This window comes from Neurospora crassa, linkage group III (genome assembly GCF_000182925.2).
Source record: "Neurospora crassa OR74A linkage group III, whole genome shotgun sequence".
NCBI lineage: Eukaryota > Fungi > Ascomycota > Sordariomycetes > Sordariales > Sordariaceae > Neurospora > Neurospora crassa.
This window is the reverse complement of record NC_026503.1, coordinates 3,022,254-3,046,081: the sequence shown is the minus strand read 5'-3', so window position 1 is coordinate 3,046,081 and position 23,828 is coordinate 3,022,254. Positions and strand designations below refer to the sequence as shown.

Below are 23,828 nucleotides of genomic sequence, written 5' to 3'. Positions count from 1 at the left end.
TGCCATGCCGTGACCCAAAGCTCAGCCCAAGATGGAACCTTGATTTTCGAGTCCAAGAAACGAAGTCAGCCCAGAATGCCCTCGTCCTTGTTAACCCATGTCTCATCTATACTATAAGCAAGGCGATATCGGCCTAACTGCCCTCCACGCATCAATCACGTTCTTGGAAGAGATCCTATTTTCGAGGCTTCCATCAGTCGTTGCGGACTCTAACTCCGTTTCAAACTGGGAAAGTCAGATCATGCGTCGGAAATCCAACATCAAAATGTCCATTATGGTCTTTTCATCGACAGGTACCAACTTGTCCGGTTTTATGTCTACCCATCACCGCTTCTTGTTTGTGTACTCCACCTTTGACCCGTCCTTCTGGAAGACGCGGAACCTCAAGGGGATCAAAAGGGAGGCTCGCTTCCCCTGAAGGCTGACCGCTGCTCGACAGATCTCCCAACCGACTTGTTCATGTATCGCCTCGTATCCTCACGGCAAAATAGACAAACCAAACATCGTCTCACATCTCATCTCGGATACGGCCCGTGCCTTGCCGACCACCAATCCCAACCACTAACCAGCTCTTTGTCCTAGTACAGGAAAAGACGAGCCTTTGCATCTTCAACCACCCACGCCAAGCCCTCCTTGAGATTTTCGCCTGTCATGGCACTACACCGCAGAATATTCCACTTATGCGTCCTGATTTCATCGAGTCGCAAAGCCTGGGGAGAAACACATCAGCATTACTACTTTCGCAATGTGAAGATTCATAGAAAAGATCATCAAGTATAGGTACTCACTTCCCGCAGCTCGTCCTCAGACATGCACCCCCTTACATCGGTCTTGTTGGCAAACACAAGCAAGCTTGCTCCCGACAGTCGCTGGATGTGTAAATTTGGGTCAATTACATGGACGAAATTGGCAGACTGGAGTACAAATCATATTTGAGCGGGGATTACTTACCTCTTCCTGGAGCAGACCGTGGAGTTCATCTTTGCAGTCCTGGATGCGCAGCCTGTCCGTGGCATCAACGACCCAGATCAACGCATCTGTCTTTTCAAAGTAATTCCTCCAGTACGACCGCAGCGTTTTTTGGCCGCCAACATCCCCTATACGGATTGTTGTGATTAGAATAGGTCACAATGAGTTTTTCCAAACCTGTGCCCATGTAACAGGAATTTACCACTTACAAATGTTTAGCTTGTAACCCTCATAGTCTATGGTTTTGATGATGAACCCGAGTGTTGGGCTGACCGTGTTCACATCTTCATTCATGATTTTCTTGACAATCGTCGTCTTGCCTGCATTGTCAAGACCTCTGCGTTGGTACCTGTCAGCAAATTGCGCATAGTGCAATCGGACTGGAAGCAGGCATGTGATTGCTTACAGCATGAGGATGCGAAGCTCTTTGTCCTTGAGCTTCGCTTTTCTTAGGATTGACAGCATCTTGTTGGCGGGGGTAACGAAATGCGAAAACCAAGCAGTCGGTGAATTTTCTACACGGCCTATCCGTGTATAGTGATGTCTAAAGATCGGAACTGCTGAAAGAAACCAACTTTCTTAGCTATTGCCAATTCTACGAATCTGGCTGTACTAGCTGCCTCGCCGTTGAATATTCCAGGTGATGGACATGAACATCGGCTGCCCTGCTGTTGCATGCATTCCCGTCCCCACCTTTACCACCACGCATGTTTGACCCAATCAGATACGAGCGTTTCATGTACGCGGATACTTGATTTCTGATCCCACGTGATACCCTTCAACGTCAACTCTTCAGCCATCCTATAGACACTCTGATTCGACGCGCGCAACGGACGTCGCAAGTGGAAACAAGAGACAAGTATCGACGCATAACTCATTCCATCATATCTCAAAGTTATCAAACATTGGGCGTGCTTTGAGAGTGAACATCTCATTCTCTGGAAATCATCATGTTGGCCTCGGACATTGGGGCCACAACCCGGAATCAAATGTATCATGACAAGCAGACATTCAATCCGCCTGGTATAATTGCAATTCATGAAGCACATACAATTCAGCTGACCGGCAAGATTGGAAAATATTGCTGATGACCTCGAGTCAAGCCTCCCAGTTTCATCAACAGACCTAAAGCATGCATGCGACCTAAACAGAGACACAGATCCAAGGGCGATACACTTGACTGACCTTATGAGACCTGGGACTGCCTGAGGTTCGCAGATATGTTCATTGACGTACAAGTTGTCATCTGAACTCCGCTCAATTCCATTGACGGGAGCTGTGTTGGTTTGGAGAGTTCAAAGGTTGGATGAGAGACGGGTTGATTTATCGTGGAGGCCGCATGCACACTTTCACTTCTCTTCTACTCTCGAACATTCACCACAACATGGGCTTGTGATTGACGCCGTGATTGGATTCTCAATTGTCACTGAATCTGGATCTTTCAGGTTGGCGCCTTCCAGCTTCCGCCAACCTTCCAACACTGGAAACTTCACTTCACCACAAGTACAAGGAAGGTACGGTCCATCTGCCAGGCCTAAAATCAGCTGCTAACAACTTTGTTTGAGGTGCACCTGCCGTCCCATCTTTAGGTTTTACCTCCTTCCATTCACCACCGCACCTACAACGCTCAACCCCGCTCTAAAATGGCAATCTTGCAACCGCTGGCTCCTCCTTTCTCTCTCTCGCAACACCGTCCCTCTCACAACTTCCTCCGTCTTGCTTCCACTTCTAGCGAACTACCGAACTTCTTGCCTCTTGCAGCTGAGCACTTCCACTCCAACTTTACTGGCCTCGCATCAAGGATTTGCGACCATAAGTTCACGTCACCAACCAGTGCCCGTCAAAGGCCCCTACACGAGCTGGTAAACTGTCGAAGTAGTTTGACCTACGGCAGGAATACCGAGGATTGGACTCGACGTCGATCCGACAACACCTACTCATCATCATCAAAGGCATTTCCCCAGCTCACGACGGTATCCTGTGTCAAACAGGCGCCTACCTGCTACTTCTCCTGCCCCGTACCAAGGTGTATAACAATCAATTACAATTCTGGTTTGTTCGATCGCCAAAGCAAGCAGCTTTCACGGCCTGAATGGAGCATCAAGACAGCGACCATCAACCTCCCGACACCTAACAGAGTGAGTATGTGCAGTGCTACGCTTGCTTATCAAATGCTAACCATGTTTTACCCTTTATTCAGGGGATTGAAAATGACTAGCGAAAAGCAAGCCAAACCCGAGGTTCCCGCCATGCAAACGGTCGATTCTGGAGAACAGGTTGCCTTAGTTGCCCCAAGCACAGAAGAACGCCCCTTTGCTATCATCCCCCCAAATCTCAATCCAAAGCTCAAGCCAGGCCCAGAAGTTTCTCCTCACCTTGGGCACCTTCCTCAAGGTCGACGCATTGTCATCAAAGACCCAAACGGCAAAGTTGTTGACCTCAGCAAGGCAAGGATTTCCGCCACTCCAGGACCAAGCCAGCAGCAGCAACCAAAGGCGCAGCTCAATACTACTTCGAACCAAGATGGACCCAGCAGAGCTGCGTTGAACCCAACTCCTCAAGCTGGCAACCCCAAAAACTCTGCATGGGAAAGTACTTCCCCGACAGGATGGGGCCCACAAGCCACGAAAGTCGATCAGCCAGTTGGCGCTGGTAACCAGAACTCGGGTGCCTGTCCACACACTCTGAAGGGCGACCAGGCCGTCGTTCATCAGGCTCACGCGTCTGCAAACCCCTGGGCAGCAGAGACGAAACCCTGGCAAGCACAGAAAAATCCATGGGCAACGGAGAGGAAACCCTGGGCAGCAGAAAAGAAACATCGGACACCAGAGAAGAAATGGCACGTTCCTCAGACCAGTTGGAAGTCAAGAGGACCGCAAGAGCACCGACCCCCGCCGGTGCCTGTTGATTACATGGAGCATGAACTCCCTGTTCGCCGGCTTGACTGGTCAGGCTCGCAACGGAGCCCTCTGCCGCTCTCTGACTTTGATTTCAGCGATGGTCCTGAACAAATCATGGAAGTCAATCAGAAGATGTCCCAGGATATTCGCAACGAAATCGGCGTTGAAGTCCCCATGTACCGGTTCAATAACGAGTTGGGCAACCCCACCATACAGTTCGGTCACTTTTATGATTGCCAAAACTACGATCTAGGCCTCCAAACTGAAGACTACAACCAAAACCTGGTAGAATCATGGATTCGAAACGTGACTGCCGATGCAAAGGCATCTTTAAAATCTAAGCGCAATCACTTCAATTGTGATATCAATCCAGAAACGGGATGCTTTCTCGCACCTGTCGCATACCCTGAGACTCGAGTCAGCGAAGCAGAGGACCCGGAACTTCGATGGCGTCAGAAGAACTGGTCATCGGAGTTGCTGCGCAAGCGCAAGCTCGCGACCAAGAGAGGTGGGAAATACTATCGAGGAGAGGTTCCACCATCGAGCCGCCAGCCACCAAATGTTCAAATCAACGTCAATATTGCGGACTTATTTGTGCCCCAGATACCAATGCATTTGCGCCCTGCTACACCTTCCGACATGGAGGCAGTGGCATCCCTCTACAACAGCGAAGATGTTCAGAAATTAGATTCTGCACCTTTGGGACCGGCGGACTTTGAGAAAATCCTTACGGACACCCATGGGCACGAATTTCCCTTCATCGTTGCCGTCAGCGGCTCGGCTAGGGTAGACACGTTGAAAGACGGCATTAGGTTCGAGTCAAATCAACCACAACAGAAGGTCCTCCCTTCGAATCTCCAAGAAGGCTTGGTTCTTGGGTTTGCGTACCTCTCAGTTTGGAAGCCCGGTTTGGCTGGCAGTAAAACGGGCACCAGTAGGGCCACTGCTGAGGCCCATGTGTATGTTCATACTTCTTGGAGACGCAAGAAGATCGGATCTGCACTCCTGGATCGGCTTCTCGCCTCAGTTTCACTCAACGCGAAATCAAAGGAGATGTGCGACTTCTGGGATCCTTCACGCAACCCTGCTTACGCGGCTCCCTGCCAACATGACCGCTATACGTTCAAGATCTACATGCAGTACCTTGTCAACACCAGATTCGACATCAACAATGGATTCAACAATATGGAGAGTCAAGAAAACCAAACCGATGATATCGCGTGGTTGAATAACCTCCTCGAAACCAAATTCGGATTCAAGAAAAAAGTCCGTTTCGAAGCCGCATATCGCTCGCCAAAAGTTGAAGGACAAGTTAGCCATTGGTTGGATTCTGTCGTGTTTGAACATACCTGCTGCAGTCCTTCATGGATCGATCAACTCTACTGAGGCAACCAGAATTGGCGAATGGGTATCACACCTCAACCCACTTGGTCATTGTCCTATTGCCCCTTCGATTCCTTTTATTCTCATCATTTCCTTCCCATTTTCTTTCATCAGCATCTGCAAACCCTTTCCTTATTTCTCTTTTCCTTCACTGTTCATCTCTCTTCTGAGAAGATACAGATGTCCTAATGAGGCTTGGATGAGCAGCTGACAAGGGAAGTAGATGACTTCATTTGCTCACGATCTTATCGTGTAAAATCGGCGAGTTCGAAGTTAGTGGATGGAGCAATGCTCAATCTAGCCTTTCTGAGGTTAAGTACATTCAATATGAAACGAACGAAAAGTTCCCAAATACCTTTGTAGTTCCGTCGAACTCTGAATCTTGTTATGGTCGCTGTTGGGATTGCTTTTCTGTTACTTGCTCATCAGAAACCCATCTGTCCTGCATTGTGTGAAGAAGTCAATGTTAGTGCATTAACAGATCTTGCTCCAAGCTGTTAGGTCGCTTTCGGTCATCGGGGCAAGTGCTGCCCGTAAGAAGTCCGAAATCCCTGTCATTCCTCCACAGGCTCCAACTGGGTCAAGTCAGCCGTAGCGATGAAGCCACCAGAAGGCTGTTGTCCTTACCAAACCCTCTCGGCTTCATTGTGGTGAGGAGTTTCAGGTTGTAACGTGTCGCAACAATCTGAATCGGCCTTCGGGATCATTCATCTTCCCCGGTTGCCCGGTGTTTGTTCTCGGCGTCTTGTTTGCATCAAACCCGCGAGTTTACGATAGATGAATTGTCTTTCCAACCCCTGAGAATTAGCTAAGCACGCTTGACTGATTTGGGCAGTGGACGGATAACGGGGTTATCGAATATCAGATGGCCAACGGCAACACGGATACCACGACGACAGCCGAAGGGACGTTGGGGGTTGGATCAGGGGTCCAACAATCAGCACAAACCTCTCCAGTTGCTGGTTCATCAGACCAAGATCTGGAACCATTGGCATGTATGACATGTCGGAGCCGAAAGCTGAAATGTGAGTATGCGGTTCAGCAGCTTAGACGCATCTCGCCTATGAAACCCCCTCACACTGACTACTTTCAACGTCTAACTTTATTTGACTGTTTGGTGTAGGTGACCGCATAAAGCCAATATGTACACGATGTGGGACGGCAGGGGGAGAGTGTGTGTATCCTGAATCAAGGAGGAAACCGAACTTCAAGCGGCGAAATGTGAAGGAACTCGAAGAGAGATTGGGCAAGTCATTTCCGTTTGTCCGACACACAGGCTAAATCAGCTAACATTGTCAACGATAGCTCAAGTGGAAGGCCTCATTCGAAGTGTCACCAAGCAGTCCTTGGGCCCTGATAACCAGGGTGCAAGTGATGATGCGAGCGCTACTGCTGCCCTCGATAAGATGAGTGCTACCACTAGCTTGGATGAACTATCGGAGGAAATAGTGTCGGGCTCTGAGCGAGCCAGCTACTCGTTTGGCTTTGCATCTCATGAATCAGCGTCTAAAAACGTTAGCCATGTGGAGGCTGCCCCGGCACCTGACAGAGCAACTTCGTCAAAGCGACCACACTCACCTCAACCTTTTGATGCACCACGAGTAGGAGGGACTGGAATTGGAGGCTTCAGTGACGATCTCATTGAGCTGGGACGATTCGAGGGGCTACCACCTATCGACATGATCGAGGATCTGTGAGTTTCTCCCTAAATCATCCCATCTGAAAGATTATGCTAAAGTAACGGGATGTGAAGACATCGATTGTTCTTCCATTTTCGGAAGCCAAAGATCGTGCCCATTGTTCACCCGGGAAACTACATGCGAGCATTCTACTCACCCACTCACATGCGTCCGCCCATGTGTTTACAATACGCAATCTGGGCAAATGCGGCAAAGGGACATCCCATGTACGACCGTTATTATGATGTCTTCTATCATCGTACTCGTCAGTACTTGGAGGCTGATGAGCTAAAGGTCAGTCAAATCTCTGGGGTTCTAGCCGGATGTTTCCCAAACTGAGTATGAAATGTCCAGGGACTGGGCGAGCATTTTTTAACGCTTCATCATGCCCAAGCTTTGGTTTTAACCGCCATTAATGAGGCCCGCAGTATGCTGTTTACCAGGGCCGCAATGACTGCCGCAAGATGTGCCAGACTTGTGCACATGTTGGGTCTTCACCGACTCGATGACCCCTCAGAAGATGCAGAAGACTCTGATGTGCCCGCTTTGCCTCCTCCCAAGAGCTGGGTTGAACTAGAAGAACGTCGAAGAACATTCTGGGGTGCCTACTGCGCTAACGTCCATATCACCATGAACACTAGGTGGCCCATCATGATTGATGTAAAAGACGTAAGAATATCCATTTGACGGGATCGGTCGAGGTTTCAGAACTAATGCCTTAGCAGACCACAACCCGTCTTCCTGCCTCCGAAGATGCCTTTAATACAGGCTCTTACGAAGTCTCGCCCACGCTCCAAGAAGCTTTTGGTGGTTCCTCCTATTCCTCCTTCGCTAGCATGGCCGTCATAGGTTATCTGTTTAACGAACTACTCAACCATGTCCACCGATCAAAGGTATCGGACCGGCCCGACGACCTTCAAGACGGTCCTTACTGGAAACGCCATCGCGAGATCGATAACAATTTGGATGATGCCTTCATGTTCTTACCCGACAAGTTTCGACTGCCCACCAACATCACGGAAACGGTGGCGCTGCAGGTTAATTTGAGTTTACACGCGTCCGTACTCTGCCTGCATAGCGCTGCTTGCGACGCGGTAAAGAAGTATGCGCTCGACAAGCGGCTAGGTGAAAGGAGTAGAGTGAGGAGACTGAATGCTGCGAGAGAAATCGTGAATATTATGAGGTTGGCTAGAGAGACCATGAGCCCTTACGTAAGAAGTGTTCTTTGACGTACTTCTCCATGCCACCACTGGCAGTCCGTTTACTAACAATGACACTTCACTCTATTACAGAAAACCCCCCTGGTAGCCCTCTCCATGTACTGCGCTTCCACAGTCTATATCGATCTCGCAAGAGAAACTTTCACATCCCCCTCGCCAGTTCCGCTCCCGCCCTGGGTGGCTCCTGAGCTCGAATTCATCGTCAATTGTATGGAGTCCATCGGTCGGCAACACATCATCACACGTGCCTACCTCAACCAGCTCCTCCTCGATATTGAGCAAAACGATGTCAGTGCGTTCTTTAATCTACCCAACATCAAGCGGTATGGAGATTGTAGCAACGGGATTCCCCTGCTGGGGAGAACGGCTGTGTCAAAGTATACGAAAAACGATGGGAGGCCGGTGGTCCCGAGAATGATGTCTATGGGGGGTGGAGGTAGGATCATACCCGAAGAAGCAAGTTGGAGTGGTGGTGGTGGTGGTGGATGTGGGATAGCAGTGACGGCGGCGCAAGCCTGTGGTGGCAGTCTGAACGAAAACGGGGGGGCTGCGGCGGGAGTCGCACCACCACCGGAGTGTGAGCTTGGTGCCTGTAGTGGTGGTATTCAGTGTCCGGGTAGGCAAGGCCAAAATGGTGACACTACAGGAACTAGCGGCGGAAGTAGCGGTCCTGGTCTCGCACCGGAAGCCAAACGGAGACGAATCCATCAGGAACAGCAGCCCTTTCTCGAACGCATCGACCTTTCCGACTTGTTCAAGTTCGGTAGCTCCGCGCTCCCCTCTCAGTATCGACATCGTCAGCCTACAGCAGCAGTACCACCAGATTTCACCACCGAAAGCAGTGACGAGTTCAACGACGGCTGGGGCCCGGGACCCGCGACTGGTGTGGGACCTCCCTATTTAATGAAATCCAACAGCGACACTTCCCCGCCGGTAATCCGGCTTCCTCACAGAAGTGTGAACGATTCATCCACTGCGATGTTTGCCGATAACAGTACCGGTACTGAACCTTCATGCATCCCTGTTTTCGACCCTAACCAACATACCCCGCTAGAGGACATGACCAACATGGACCTTTTCTCCAACATCACCGAAAAGGGAGAAGTGGGAGGGATGCGAGGGATAGGTCAGATCGATTTAGGCTTGACAGACGTAGTGGTCAATCCCTCATTTTTGAGCAATAGCAACATCAACAGCAACAGCAATAGCAACAACTGCAACTACGACGACCTTGGGAACAACATCAATACCTGTACTGGCAAATGCCCTCTACTTGGGAATATTGATGGCATTAATGGTAATGCCAATGGCGATTGCAATCATGAGACTGCTACAGTTGGGGGGCATGGAGGAGATGACGATGGTGATGCGTGGATGCTTCTTACCGACGACGCGGGGAATTCTGGCACTGGCACCACGACTGGTACGGGTGGTTGGGATAATGTGCTCTGATTTTGCGCACCCCTTTTACGGCAATAGCATACGACGTGGTGTAGATTGTCCTTGCATAGGCGTTTCTTGGCGTTGAGGCTCAAGGGGGGGGAAGCTGTGGACTCATTCAGGGGGGAAAGGTTGTAAAGTAAACAAATCGCTGCTCACTCGGTTAGAAACGGGTTTGGAAGAGTTGGCAGCTCGGTACCCCAATACATCTCAGACTTTATATACGCAATATGTGACTTCATGATAAAGTTTGTGAGCTGGTAATAGCTAAGGCTGAAAACCCAATGGATGCTTGGTAATTGATAGCCATTGACTGAGGTTTCCGCCATTGACAGAACGGCGATTATTTGTGCATTTGATCGACTCTTGATGCCATACACTTTGCCCGGGCAAGTCGGCGACAAACTTAAGACCGCCTTGACTCTCGCCATTGTCATGCAATACACATATGGATAGGATGGTACCTAAATTCGAGCAAATTATAGGTATATATATAGGGAGGAAAAGCTGGCTCCACGACCTGTCATGTGCATAGAACTGAACAGCTTCGCGAAGCCCCTTTTTAGATCCTTCCGGTATCGGCGACAGCGCTCTCAGGGGGCAGGCCTCTCATGACGCGTAGTAACCGAACCTTTTCCTTTTCCAACCCATCTCATTACTGACACTCCCCACCATCATGTTCCTCCTAGAGTCCTCCTCTAGTTGGAAGCAGACACGCCAAAGCATCCGATGCATGACTTGCTTCAAGACTCGCTTAGAAAGCAAACACCTGATCCTCCAACTTGCTAACCGGCCTAGCCTTCTGGAAGCCCAACGCCTCCGTCGCCTTCTTCAACCCACTAATCATCGGGGGAGGGCCGCACAGCAGAATCTTGACATCACTCGCCGGCTTGGGCAGCAGCTTCTCCACCATCTCTTGCGTGACAAAGCCGACACCACCGGTCCAGCCCTCAGGCGGGCGATCGAGGACGTAGTGGACCCTGATACCCTTGTCCTGAGCCACCAGCGCATCCAGGTCTTCCTTCAAGAGAATGTCCTGCGCAGTAACGTTGGCGAAAATGAGATCGACCTCGGTGCGGTCGCCCGCGGCGCGGCCCCGGACAATGGCGCGGATGACTTGCAGCATGGGCGTGATGCCGGTACCGCCGGCGACCATGCCAAAGTGACGGACCATGTTGGGGGTGTACACAAAGGCGCCCTTGGGACCCTTGACGCGGATGGTCTGGCCGACTTGCAGCGAGGCCATGTGCTTGGAGATGTTGCCGGTCGGGTAGGACTTGATGAGCAGGTCGAAGTAGCCGGGTTGATGGTCGCCCGAGATCGGGGTGTAGGAACGCACAATCTCCTTGGTGGAGCCGTCGGGTTGCTCGATGGCGGCGCCGATGGAGATGTGTTGGCCGATGGGCAGGCCGAGGACGGAGTCGGGAGTGGGGAGCTTGAAGCGGTAGCTGTTGCAAAAGGGGGAACCGTTAGTCTTTGTTTTTGGCTTCTATACGTGATAGGGGGTTAAGAGAAATACGTACATGGCGACGTTGTGGGAGATGATGGTCTTCTCCTTGAGCTCGAACTCCTGGAAGACAGCGGGCTTGAGAACCTTCTTGGGGACTGCAGCGAGAGGTCGTTAGCGCGTGAATTTTTCAGCATCTCGAGATAACGGGGAAAACGTACGCATCCTAAAATACTTGATGGCACCCAAGATGAGGGCCGCAAGGGCGGCGTAGAGAGTCCATTCCTTCTTGACGATGACGGTGCCGAAGACCAAAAGGCCAGCGGGGATGTAGATCCCGTCAAAGTACTTGCGCTCGAGCAGCGATTCCTCGGACATGGTGTCTGTCTTTGTCCCTTCTAGTCGGTTACCTAAGAAGAAGGATGAGGAGGGAAGAAAAGAAGAAGAAAAGAAAGAAGGAGGAGGAGGAGGACGGCGAGGTGGGTAAGGCAAGACGAAGAGCTCCTCTTGATAAGAAAAAAAGGGATTCCACTTTCTGCTCTTGTCCAACCACTCCCCAAAAGTACCCGTGAAAGGCCACTTCTTCCTTGACTCGAGCAACGGCAAAAACGCGATTAGTCTGGAGGCGGGGATCCAACGATCCAATCCACTCGGCTGGGTCAAACAGGGGGGTGTGTTTTGAGCCTACGGCACCCGGACCAGGTCCCGTTGTTGAGTGTTGAGGGGTGGGTCGATTCTGCTGCGGGCCAGACCGGTTTCTAGGTGCCTGTGCGTACCTACCTATCGTCGACGGGACGGGACCTGACGGGCTTGTGATACAGTAGCGCCCCGTGCTACAACAGGTGTGTACCTGCCCTGTGCACCGCTGTAACAACACCCTTAAACCACTGCCAACCGGCGCTCAATTGACTAACATCATCCCGCTGAAGGAAGGCGGTGACCGTCGGGCACCCAATGCCGGGGATGTTTTGTTGACATTTCAGGTCCCGTCCCGAAGCCGAGGAAAACCCCCCGCCTCCGAATCACGGAACGGCAGTCCCACTTCCACGACACCACCTCACTGGGCCACAGGAATCAGCGTCTTAGGCCCGAGATCAGCAAATTATGGAGCCCAAAATGGCCGTTATCTCTCTTCGTAATGTTGCTACCTCTGTTCCCAAGGGGCATCTTCGATGCGATGCGCCTATAACTGCTCTTGTTGTTCATCGTCGCTTCGGCTTTTCACACTCTCTTATTACGTTTGTACAACAAGGAACAAGTCGTACATTCGCTACAACCTTTTGCCCGTGTCACAAGTAAGAAGACAACCTACAATACCTATCACCTCCCAGAAACCCCGAATCCCGCTCCCGCTCACCGAGTGTCCGATCGAGGTGATTTTTTTTTCGGTCCTGGGCTTTCGTGACTTGCAAGTTCTCTTGTGAACGGTTGGACTCACAAAGGGATCTCTTAACAAAATCACAAGCCAACCGAATTACCCCAAATCGCCTCTCAATATTCCTGCTCTCGATTGCGAAACCCGGAAAGGAAAGGCTCAGATCATGGGTGACAACGCTCTACTGCCATCCGAGCCGCCGGCAAATGATCCGAACCCGAACCCGGTCCCAGTCCCGGTAAAGGAGGAGGAGGAGAACCCCTTTCCTCTTACGGCTGTCGACAAGTGGGTGCTGTCACAGACAGATGAGCAATTCAAGTATCACTCATGGGCTGAACTGCGCGTTCTTATCCGTAGGGATTTCTCTTTCCTTTTTTTGTCATCATTGTCGTCGTCGTCTCATTACAATCATCATATGTACACATCCACGCGTTATCGATATTACAGGCCAACCTGCCCACCCGTTTTGCTTTTTTTTGCCCACGTCTCTAACTCTTGAATCTTCATCACTTCCCGAAAATAACAGAAAACAATGACCTCTCCGTCCTCAAACGCAAGCCGTCCGATCTCCGGCGCTATATGAAATGGACTGCCGAGACCAAGGCTTCGTACGGCAGCATGACCAACTACCTCCTCGCCCACCGCCTGCCCAAGACATGGGGGGTCCCCCCCTTCACGCCCGTCTCTGACGTCCCCTTCGCCGAACCCTCCGACTACTGCGTCCTGCTGAATGACTGGCCGTACGGCTTCGAACCGGGCATCACCCACATGGTAGTGTGGACGCGCACGCCCATCGCGGTAGATGATGATAAGGGCGATATGACGCCTGAGAGCCGCAAGATCGTCGGTGATTTCGTGAAGCAGTACTTTGTAGATCGGCTGGGACCAGGTGGTGAGGGAAAAGTGCTGTATTTCAAGAACTGGGTGGCGTTGCAGAGCGTGAGAGCGCTGGAACATGTTCATGTGTTGGTGAAGGATGTTGATCCGGTGCTAATTGGGGAATGGACCAAGGAGCAAGAGTGGCATAAGGCGTAGGTGACCGAGGTCGTAGTTGGCAATGGCGGCGATGTGTGTAGTTGGAAGAAAGTAGAATAGAAGTTTGATAGACAGCGCAAAGCGGCTAGACCACATGCAGTATCACTTGAAAGCTTTTCCCACTTTAAGCAGCAGCACGCCTCTGCTTCCTGTTGCCAGCGGGAACAGCACCAGCACCAGCAGCATCACCGCCGTCGGCGCCCATGCCGCCCAACCCAGCCATAGACTTGGCGGCGCCCATCAGGCCAAAGCCCTTGTAGATGCCATAAGCAGGGACGACGGTCCAGAAGATCCAGGCCCAGTTGCCGAAAAGGGTGACGAGAATGGCAGCCGCCCAGGTGACCCAGACCACGTCGAACATGTACTCGGTCAGGCCTGGGGCGGCGAGGTCCTCGCCGGAAGCCTTGAGCGCCTTGGTAGAGGGGTCATAGCTGGGCCGGCCCGTTTTCTCGAGCGTGTACTGGCAGAGGAAGCTCGGGATGGAGAGGATGAACCAAAACAGAAGGGAGCGCGACCGGAAGAGGAAGTGAGAGAGCAGGAAGATGCCGTTGACGGTGAGGGAACCAATGTGGAGGTTCTTGAGGGTCGTCTCGTTGGACTTGGCCCGGTCCTTGCGCGCTTTTTGAGCCATTGGTCAGGTTTTATGGGTGCTTATTTTTGATGAAATTGACGTGATTTTGAGATATGCCGGCAAACTGAATGCACTCGCTGTCTTCAATGTTGAGTGTTGTGAAGGAGGATTGATGGAGTCCCCTGCTTGGCTGTTCAGGGTTGAGAGAAGAAGCCAGCTTTGAACGGAAGCTGCGTCTTGGCATCATGGCGACAATGTATTGCTGACTAAGCAATACAGTAGTCTCGACTCTCGAGAGCAATTCCCATCACGACTTACTCCACTCCTAACTTCACGATGAAGCGAGTGAGTTGTTGCACCATCGTCAAAGTACTTTCTTGACCATTTCCCTCGCTCTCAAATAAAGTAGCGAGACTAGGTAGTTTTACATGCTTCAACTTTCACCTCTCGCAGTGTAGCAAGGGAAGCAATGGTGAGTGAAAGGTTCAATACCTTTACGAAAATCTTGACTCCTGTTACAATGCCCGTGTAACGGTGCAGGGCGTGCAGTGCCTAACGCCGGTACAACACCAAAAGACGGATCAATCTTCTGTTCGCTAGACATAACTCGAATGAGTTGCCACAATTTCGGGATTCGGTGAGCAACGCCCACCGCCGGATGGACAATTTGCAATTGATGATGAAATTTGGGGGTGAGCCCAAATGGTCATCAAGAGTCGGGGACGAGACAATTGAGCGAGTGGTAAATATACAACACCGAGATGACAGATGATTAGTAGTATGTTGCGCGGGAATGGCCGCAGAGTCACTGTTGATGTCTGGGATACATCATGAGGTCGGCCAGGTGATGGTCGGGAGCGTGGGTACCAAGAGAAAGGGTGAAGAGGAGCATGAATATAAGAAACGAGGATAGTCCAAGACTTCGTTCGAAGGCATCCTTGGTGCATGTGAACTTGAAACGATTTAGATTGAGACACAGTGTACCCAGCCGCCAGAGTGCGGCGGAGATTCTTGATATGAGAAAGATTGAAGTCAACACCGACCTGAAGCGGTCCATCCGCAAGCGGCAGTAACTTCCCCACCCTCACTTGTCCCCGGAAGGACCGACTGATGAGCCAGAAGCACACCTGCCCTATAGTTCCTGCACATTGCCCATCATGAAATCAATCTACACTACTCACTACAGTCAGTAGAGGGCAGGAGCAAGGATGAAATTCCACGCGTCACTCAGGACCGTCGCCGATAACCCTACAGTGAGAATTTCTTTGTCATAGTAGTTGTTGCATGATGAAGGTAGACCCGAATCTTGGCATTGCAAAGGATGAGCGAGATGCATGGATGATATGGAGGGAAACGGCAGCTTAAAGAGGTCCATGGTGTTGATGTCAAATGGATCTTCGCCAGCCACTTGGAGATCAACTGTGGCTGGGAATGGTGACTCGGCATTGCTTGCGCTAAATCAGATCGATTGACGGCGCTGCAGGCACCAGGGCGCCATGTGGCTTTGGACTACCTCTACCTGGGAGCCTGGGTTACTACACTGAAGTTGTACACTGCACTTACGATGGGGATGAGCCGGTCTCGGCAGCTGTCGGGCAGTTTGCAGTTGCAGAACTGAGGTGTGAAGATCGATGAGACCGGGGGTCGGGTCAGTTGTCACTGTGTTGCCCGGCAAGCTTTCCCCACCACTGTTTGGTTCGGAAGGCAGCGTCGCGCAGCTACCGCACCTAACCACAACATTCAACCCAACCCAACCAAAGTCTCACCCTGGAGTCGCGAACGAGACTGACAGCCAGCCAGCGCTGCAGCCGCAACAAGCAAATCAAGGGAAGAGTGTGGTTGCCGTGACCTTCGCCTTTCCGAATTCACCATCTGTATCGCGACTTCAACGCTGCCGCGCGACCAAAGCAGCCCTTGCTGCCGCCGCCATCTCAATCCCTCCGTCACGAGGTGCTCGGTCTAGTTGCAACACAAACTGAAGTGTTTGGGAGAGTGGAAAGTCATGTCGTGTTAGACATAGTACCCAGGTTGCTGTTGTCGTTGTTGGAGAAGCTGACCCTTGGACCCTTCCCTGTCGGTGACGACCTGCTTGCCGGGTGCATCATACTACATCTTCAACTCTTCTTTTTTTGTTTGTTCTCCGACGTCACAGACCATCTTGCATCTTGAAAGCGGCACCTTCAACATTCCATCACTCCGCCATTAAAGTCTCAATTCTACCCTTTGCGACGCTTTCAGCAAACTCGGATTTTTTTTTTGTCGATACTCTTTTAATACAGCAGCTGCATCGTCCATTGTTCGCGCGCGCCCTTCATTGAGCGCAGCCCATCTCCCCCTTGCACCCGGCTTTTGCTTTGACCGTGCAGGCGCAGACTGATTCCGACAACGAAGATCGCTCCGTCCATTTACGAGTTTCACGATTACGAAGAACGACTTAGGCCTCGCCCCTCGATAACCCTTTCGCTCGAAGTGAGCCTTGCGAATTTGCTACTCCTGCCCACCCTCCGACATTCGGTTTTCTGAACGAGGCGCTTCACCCTCAGGTCACCATCTTTTATTCGGTAATCCCATGGATCCGTTTTGCCGGTAGCATAACTCATACACCACTTCGACCGCGGGTTTGGTGGTTTGGCCATGGCGGGGAAGATGACGCCAAATAATGTTACCGTCTCCCTTTTGCTAAGGCAGGCCATCTACTACCATCTCGACAATTGTGCCTACGAGAGCGCACTTTTCTTTGCCGAGCGACTCTATGCCCACGACCAATCCTTTTGCGATTCCGCCTATCTCCTCGCCTACACCCATCTGCGACTCGGCGACGCTCGAACCGCCTACCATGTCAGTCGGGGCTCGGGATATAGAGGTTCGCATTTAGGGTCCTGCTACGTCTTCGCTCAGGCGTGCTTGGAGTTGGAGCGATACAGAGACGGAATCACGGGCTTGGAGAATGGGAGGAAACAATGGTCCAAGGCGGACAACTTGGGGAAACATACCTCTTTTACCAGGATGCCATATCCCGATGCGGCTGCCTTTAGCTGTCTCCTGGGCAGACTTTACCGAGCATATGACGATAAGAAAAAGGCCATACCATGTTTTGAAGAGGCCCTACGACGAAATCCGTTCATGTGGGAGGCTTTCACAAACCTATACGACATGGGAGTGAGCGTCAGAGTGCCGAATGTTTTCAGAGCGAGCGATGGTCTTGCGCAAACCCTCGAGCATGGCCTCAACGCTACGCCGATTCTTGCTTGGATTGCAGGTCCTTCTCCGCAACCACCAGAGCCCTTGCAGCTAAAGAAGACCGGCCAGCAACAAAACAGACAGCCAAGCGATCCATTCGGGCCATATGGGACATCCCAGGAATCGGCGTCATATCCAGACTCGGAAAATGGCTTTATATCCAAGATGTATCTTTCTCAGTCAGGCATTACATCAAGTCAGCCAGGGAAACCGCTTGAGGAAACCGATACGCAATCTGCGCCTGCTCCAACCGCCCATAATCCTCAGGTCACTCGTGCTGTACACCAGGCAGAGCCGCCGCAAGCGCCACCTCGGAGAACTCGGGCGGCCCAGGCAACAGACTCTACTGTAACTGATGCACCACCCAGAACGGGACACCGTCTGGGAACAAGAAGAAAAGATAAAGCTCAAGAATCAGCGAAAGACCATGCGGAATCAGGTACCAAAACATCAACGGTTTCCAGCTCAATTACTGAAAGAAAACGCACGGCAGCAGGGCATCCAGTCCAAACAAGATCGATGAACAATGAGGAACCTAGGCGAAGTGCAAGACTTAATGTAGTTCCAAGACCAACGGCAACGAAAACAACGAGCGCGGGAGCAACCCGTGAGCTGAGGAAGGCTAGGCCCCCAATATCTCGATTTGCTCGGCCGGGCTCTAGTGGAGCAAACGTTGGTCGAGTTATCAGTGGCAGCCGGAAGCCGCCACAGGAGGATATTGGTATGGACATTGACCACGCCGAGGCAGTACCACGCACCAAGGAGCCGCCGGTGCTGCAGGCGGCACCACCTCCACCCCCCGCCCCTAAACCAGCGGAGTCTGAGTTTGTCAAGGCGGTTGAAGAAGCTTTGAAAACAATATTTGATTTGTTGAAGAAGTTGGCATCCGGTTATGCGCTTTCATCCCAGTTCCAATGCCAGGAGGCAGTGGCGGCGTACATGTCACTTCCGAGGAGTCACCAGGACACACCCTGGGTTTTGGCACAGATGGGAAGGACTCAATATGAACAGGCCAACTATGCCGAGGCAGAGAAATACTTCAAGCGACTTCGCGTTATTGCTCCGACTCGCCTTGAGGACATGGAGGTCTACTCGACTGTTCTGTGGCATTTGAAGAAAGAGACGGAGCTCTCATTCCTTGCCCATGAGATGATCGACTCAGTATGGGATTCACCAGAAGCATGGTGTGCCCTTGGAAACGCATGGTCGTTGGCATATGATCATGAGCAAGCCCTGAGGTGTTTCAAGCGAGCGACGCAACTGGATCCCAAGTTTGCGTACGCCTACACCCTACAAGGACACGAGCATGTAGAAAACGAGGAATACGACAAAGCCCTCACGGCCTACCGACACGCCATAGCGGCAGACAAGCGCCACTACAATGCATACTACGGCATCGGAAGGGTCTACGAGAAGCTGGGTAACTATGACAAGGCACTGAGCCATTATCACGCTGCCTCGGTGATCCATCCGGCCCATGCGGTTTTAATCTGCTGCATAGGCTCGGTCTTGCACAGGCAGAAACAGTTCAAACAGGCCCTACCGTACTTCACCAAAGCGACCGAACTGGCTCCACGTGCCCCTGATGTCCGGCTAAAGAAGGCTCGTGCCCTTTTGCAGATGGGACAGTTAAAGGCGGCGCAGACAGAACTCATGATTCTGAAGGACTTGGCTCCAGACAGGGCTCAGGTGCACTTCCTTTTGGGCAAGCTCTCCAAGACACTGCACGATAAGAAATCGGCGGTGCGCCACTTTACCATTGCTTTGAGCTTAGATCCAAAGGTGAGTCTTGTACTGAAGGAGGCGACTGGGATAGAAGATGTTGCTAACAGTTGCTGCTATCAGGCGAGCCTTCAAATCAAGGAAGCCATTGAGAGCTTGGAGGACGACGAAGGACCGGACGATTCCATGATGCAGTGATACCCCTGAAGTTAAATATGTTGCTTTTGGTCTTGGTGGTATGGGTATGGTGGGACATTCTTGTTTTATGGCTACGGGTTCAGGTTGCATGATGATGCGTTTTTCCAGTTACATACCCCTCAACAAATTGCTTTTGAAGAGAATGGCTTACCAGATGGATATGATGTTATTGGTGACGAATGGGTGACAAAAGCGTCACCAATCTGATGCGCGGGAGCTTCTTGCTGGGCGACGGAATGAGACAGAAAGAGCAGGCCGTTCGCTTCCAGATCCAGCTACTGCTTCACATTCGCACTCAATGTCTGCATGGAAAAGGCGTTTTTATGCTTGGGAACGGAGAACATGGGCAGGTGTGAGGAAGCCGGCGTATTGGTATATCCTCACTACTGGGTTCGGACCTCTCACCTACATGGATTTTTTTCGAGAACGGCACACTGGACGATTAGAGGAGTAATCGTGACCTTGAAATTGCATTGGCCAGAATGTATAGTCCTCATTGGCATTAGAGTCCTTAAGGAGGCCTGGTTATGTCTGCATTATGAAGGACGGGAGACCAGAATGAGTTGGCGGTTTGAGTCGAAGAGGGCCGATGAAGAAAAGAAAAGTCGTTGCAGAAGAAAAGTAGAAAACATGCGCCTGATAAGTTGGATAAGTTTTGTCGGCGTGACTTTCCAAGAAAAGAATTGCAAGAGCGGGTAGGTATCACAGGTGAAGAAGTCATCGTAGATACCAAACGAGAAGTACCGAAGTGGGACAGCCTCAGCAACCGCAAACTCGTCTAGACTCTAGAGTCGAGAAGCAAGTTTGGTGAGGGTGATCTGGGATGGAAGACTCCAGAGTGCTTTACAGTTCTAGAATATATTAATACATCCGAGGCCTTTTGCATCCCCGGATTTCCCGTTGTCCCATGTTTCCTCCTCAGCACCCAGGCTTTCCCCTTTCTCTTTAAGAACCTCATCCATTTCAGACACGATTTCCAGATTCAAACCAATCAGAGCGAGCCTTCAAGACGATTCGACATCAGAATCAGCGAGGAACGGTCTCCTGGCCTGAGCGTTCATGGCTCGCATGGTTTCATACGACGCTAAAGCAAGGTTGGTGCAAGCACAGACCAGTTTGCGGTCTTTCCCGCTTCTTTTTGGACCAACGACACAACGCGATGTGCAGCAGGGGCCCTTTCTTTCTTGGGGGGAAAACAAACGGCTCCAAGCAGCACGCTTTTGGAGCATGAAATAACAAGCGATTTGCACGTCGCAAATAACGGCAGTTTTGATCAAGTTCTGAAAAAATAAATTCACACAACACACCCAGCAACCACCACTCGTAATTCCGAAAAAGGATTAGTGCCCTTTTGCTATCGCCCACCTTCCCACTCATTCCACCCTTCGTAATCAGCACCAACCCCCAAAGCCGCAATCCGGGCAGGCGCGCAGCCACCTGTTGAAACCTTTCTTGCCCTCTAGTGACCCGCTGATTCCATTTTGCAACCCCCCGTCTCCCGTGCCTATTTAACCAGATCCTCTCCCTCGCCCCAAACGCTCTCCATTTCCTGTTCCTGTTCTCAGCCTTCTTGGTGTCTGCTTTTATCCACAAACAGTACTCCATCAATCTGTGCATCGCGTCACGGATCATCTAAATCAATACACAACCCCATCAACTAATCAACATGACTGGACGTAAGTAATACTTGAATCATTTGTCTTGTTCCTACTTGTCGACGTCGCTGTCGTCGATACATGCATGGCTGCGCGGTTGCTTGCCCAAGAGTTCGCGATACCTTTTTGGCGGTCGAGCGTGTACGTGGGGAATGTGGTAGCGATGCATGGGGGCATAGCTCCTTAACGCGTCACGTCACCTCACTTGCAGCACACCACTCCAACCACATCACCGACGACGCATCGTCAACAATCATCAGCTTGCATCAGACCTCACCGTCGTCGACATCAACTACCCACTTTTCATTCAGACAAAGCTGACATGATGACTTTATAGGCGGAAAGGGTGGCAAGGGCCTCGGCAAGGGTGGTGCCAAGCGCCATCGCAAGATTCTTAGGGACAACATTCAGGGTATTACCAAGCCCGCTATCCGCCGTCTCGCCCGTCGTGGTGGTGTCAAGCGTATCTCTGCCAGTATGTTACCTTTCCCCTCCCAATCTTTCCACCAGTCAAGAATCAGCTAACCCATTCTCCAATAGTGATCTACGAGGAGACCCGTGGTGTTCTCAAGACCTTCCTCGAGGGTGTCATCCGTGACGCCGTCACCTACACCGAGCACGCCAAGCGCAAGACCGTCACCTCCCTTGACGTTGTCTACGCCCTCAAGCGCCAGGGCCGTACCCTCTACGGTTTCGGTGGTTAAATGTGATCACGAAGCTTTATACTTCTGGTTAGGGGACGTGCACGACGATAGGGAGAACAACAAACGAGCGATTGATTACTACAACATTGGCATGAATCTTTGGGCGAATTTTTGTGTGTTGCGATTCCAGTTTTGATACAACCGCGCAAGGGAATGGCGTTCTTTGGGGCACACGGGTACTACCGCTTTTGACGGCTGGTTTTGGCAGGAGGCGTTGTGTTAGTCGTGGCAAAGGCAAAGGGTCGACTACATCTTTGATATGATGAGAAACATACAGAGCGAGATGGATGATGGATGGGAACATTTGTTGTCACAGTGCGTTGCGCATTTCTTCTCTCCATTTTTCAATTCCAGCTGTCCCCGAATGAGAGAAGGAAGATGTGTGATGGGCACGTAATAGGCTAGTCATCATCGATTACTTTACATGATAATCCAGCGTCCTCTGCAGCGTGTCTCCTCAGCTTTGGCCCAATACTACAATGTCGGTGATGTGTAATGCGTCGGTGCGGAGTGTGTTGTGTGCCATTTGACTTAACCAGGCACACGGAGCCTTGATCTTTTATGGCTACACGATACCGCTCGCCGTCCCGTCTCTATCTGCATGCATCAAGTGAAATGCCTTCGACCCTTCCAGCTAATTCAAGGGGTATAAAACATTACGAGTACCGTACCGGCACATCCTCTCTCGTCCCTCGTCCCGTCATCACATTGATACGTAATCGATTTCCATCTGCTTGGTGACCACAACACCAGGCTACAGTCAGTCACCCTCAGAGACACACATCCCACATCCACCCTTGTCCCTTGCGTTGGTCCCCTACATCTCCCTCTCCAGGAACATCTGACCCCCCATCCCCTTTCCACTCGGGACCACCGCCTCCAATCTTGTCTGCCCTAACGACCCAAGCCGCTCCCTGCTCTTAACAAATTCAGCATCCCCACCGTCCCTTCCCTCATCCTTTGCCTTATCTTTTCACTCTTCCATGACCCCGTCCATAGCCATGACCTCTCCCTGTTCTCTCCCCTTGGCCCTCCCCCAACTACTACTCTCCCACCTTACCACCCTCCCAGCTGTCACCCCAGCTCCCTTACTGCCCCCGTATCTGTCCTACAAATACTTTCTCCCCGCAGCCGCCACCCTCGCCCGAAAAACCGGGCTCCGAATCTCCATGTTCGTCCTGTAAAACGGGCTCATGATGGCTTTCACGTAATTCTCATACACCTCGGCAAAGAAATTCCGTATCGCTTCTTCGGTTTGTGGGGAGGTCGGGTTGGCTGCTATCGAGGTCGAGGTTCGGCTGGTGCCCCCGGTCAGGGTGCTGGTGGAGGAGTTGGAGCCACCGGTGAGCGTGGATAGAGAAGGGATTACGGAGGTTGATGATTGGGAGGATGAAACTAGAGAGGGGGTTGAAGTAGAGGCGGAGGAAGAGGGGTGGGGGAGGGCAGAGGAGGACGAGGAGGAGGGGGGCTGGTGCAATAGGAGGAATTTGATGTTGGAGGCGGTTAGGAAGCAGGAGATGTACGAGGTGAAGAAGCGGTCGACTAGTTTGAGGTACCTGGATAAAGGATATGGGAGGTTAGTAGGGGAGCTTGAAAAAAGGAGGAGGAGAGGGGGGAGGGGGGGAAAGAGAGAGACATACATCTGCCCGTTGGTCCATTGGACTTCTTCGACGATGTCCAGACTGCTGTGGATGATGAATTGGTTGAGCTGTCGCGCTTGTTCCGTGAAGCGCGCCATGCCGTCGCCGCCTTGTTTGCTGGTGCCAAATTCATACTCGAAGAGCGGGTTATCTTGGGTGCCAATGATGGCGAAGTAGTAGCTCATGATTGTTGTCCGGGTGTCGTGGTCGTGTTGCCGGTAGTTCCCTGATGCCCTGATGTGATGCTCCGCAAGCTCCCCTGTCTGGTCGTGGTGGGTTGGGGGTCTTCGCTTTGTTTATTTCTGTGTCTCGTATCGTGCGTGTCTGTCGTCAGATGTGTTTGCGGCCAGCGCTGTTGGTTGTTGATTCGGTCGCGGTATGTTCAGTGGCCCGGAATTGGGGGTGGTCTGTCGCCTGTTCCAGTTGATTGCTGGGAATCGTAGGTACAGCAGCCAGTTCGGCGGGCGGGCGTGGTTGTTGGAGCTGGAGGTTCCTTCGGTGACGGACGACGCTAATGCTGCAGGTGCACCCGTGTGTCCATCTGCCGCGGACAGTGCGCGGACAGCGGGGTGAGCTGTTCCGTGGGAACAAATGGAAAAGACAGAACCGGGGAATTTTACAGAAAGATGGGGGCTCCACGAGGCTGAACA

At 51.6% G+C, this 23,828-nt stretch overlaps 9 protein-coding genes across 10 annotated transcripts; 5 read left to right on the top strand and 4 right to left on the bottom strand.

The window, feature by feature from the left end:
* Positions 1–197: 197 nt before the first annotated feature.
* NCU00218 (ADP-ribosylation factor family protein) lies at positions 198–1,609 on the bottom strand. The gene is made up of 5 exons (XM_951510.3): positions 1,376–1,609; positions 1,179–1,306; positions 952–1,097; positions 789–869; positions 198–710 (listed from the first exon to the last, which is right to left on the bottom strand). Exons 1-5 carry the CDS (start codon positions 1,432–1,434, stop codon positions 579–581), a joined length of 546 nt encoding a protein of 181 aa, XP_956603.2. The 5' UTR covers positions 1,435–1,609; the 3' UTR covers positions 198–578.
* Positions 1,610–2,543: 934 nt separating this feature from the next.
* On the top strand, positions 2,544–5,733 carry NCU16668 (hypothetical protein). Its single transcript, XM_011395745.1, has 2 exons — positions 2,544–3,107; positions 3,170–5,733. Exon 2 carries the CDS (start codon positions 3,180–3,182, stop codon positions 5,253–5,255), a length of 2,076 nt encoding a protein of 691 aa, XP_011394047.1. The 5' UTR covers positions 2,544–3,107; positions 3,170–3,179; the 3' UTR covers positions 5,256–5,733.
* Positions 5,734–5,868: 135 nt separating this feature from the next.
* NCU16667 (hypothetical protein) lies at positions 5,869–9,603 on the top strand (the record flags this gene model as incomplete). Its single annotated transcript, XM_011395744.1, has 7 exons — positions 5,869–6,277; positions 6,376–6,498; positions 6,558–6,945; positions 7,006–7,225; positions 7,286–7,600; positions 7,657–8,142; positions 8,224–9,603. The coding sequence occupies exons 1-7, from the start codon at positions 6,118–6,120 to the stop codon at positions 9,601–9,603; spliced, it is 3,072 nt and encodes a 1,023-aa protein (XP_011394046.1). The 5' UTR covers positions 5,869–6,117.
* A 159-nt stretch (positions 9,604–9,762) lies between these two features.
* On the bottom strand, positions 9,763–11,751 carry NCU00216 (NADH-cytochrome b5 reductase 1). The gene is made up of 3 exons (XM_951508.3): positions 11,260–11,751; positions 11,115–11,196; positions 9,763–11,039 (listed from the first exon to the last, which is right to left on the bottom strand). The coding sequence occupies exons 1-3, from the start codon at positions 11,414–11,416 to the stop codon at positions 10,346–10,348; spliced, it is 933 nt and encodes a 310-aa protein (XP_956601.1). The 5' UTR covers positions 11,417–11,751; the 3' UTR covers positions 9,763–10,345.
* A 315-nt stretch (positions 11,752–12,066) lies between these two features.
* Positions 12,067–13,569, top strand: NCU00215 (the record flags this gene model as incomplete). 2 transcript variants are annotated; one of them, XM_011395486.1, is made up of 3 exons in its annotated part: positions 12,155–12,333; positions 12,504–12,766; positions 12,940–13,448. In XM_011395486.1, the coding sequence occupies 3 exons, from the start codon at positions 12,155–12,157 to the stop codon at positions 13,446–13,448; spliced, it is 951 nt and encodes a 316-aa protein (XP_011393788.1). The 2 variants fall into 2 exon arrangements, with proteins under 2 accessions (XP_011393789.1, XP_011393788.1); XM_011395487.1 differs by having other exon boundaries at positions 12,067–12,766; positions 12,940–13,569.
* On the bottom strand, positions 13,313–14,151 carry NCU00214 (hypothetical protein). Its single transcript, XM_951506.2, has one exon. It carries the CDS (start codon positions 14,077–14,079, stop codon positions 13,573–13,575), a length of 507 nt encoding a protein of 168 aa, XP_956599.1. The 5' UTR covers positions 14,080–14,151; the 3' UTR covers positions 13,313–13,572.
* Positions 14,152–15,735: 1,584 nt separating this feature from the next.
* Positions 15,736–19,763, top strand: NCU00213 (nuclear protein bimA). The gene is made up of 2 exons (XM_951505.2): positions 15,736–19,041; positions 19,105–19,763. Exons 1-2 carry the CDS (start codon positions 16,654–16,656, stop codon positions 19,177–19,179), a joined length of 2,463 nt encoding a protein of 820 aa, XP_956598.1. The 5' UTR covers positions 15,736–16,653; the 3' UTR covers positions 19,180–19,763.
* A 421-nt stretch (positions 19,764–20,184) lies between these two features.
* Positions 20,185–22,024, top strand: hH4-2 (histone h4-2). Its single transcript, XM_951504.3, has 3 exons — positions 20,185–20,855; positions 21,172–21,309; positions 21,375–22,024. The coding sequence occupies exons 1-3, from the start codon at positions 20,846–20,848 to the stop codon at positions 21,536–21,538; spliced, it is 312 nt and encodes a 103-aa protein (XP_956597.1). The 5' UTR covers positions 20,185–20,845; the 3' UTR covers positions 21,539–22,024.
* On the bottom strand, positions 21,858–23,799 carry NCU11174 (MIP-2A). The gene is made up of 2 exons (XM_001728445.2): positions 23,179–23,799; positions 21,858–23,094 (listed from the first exon to the last, which is right to left on the bottom strand). Exons 1-2 carry the CDS (start codon positions 23,361–23,363, stop codon positions 22,647–22,649), a joined length of 633 nt encoding a protein of 210 aa, XP_001728497.1. The 5' UTR covers positions 23,364–23,799; the 3' UTR covers positions 21,858–22,646.
* Positions 23,800–23,828: the final 29 nt, after the last annotated feature.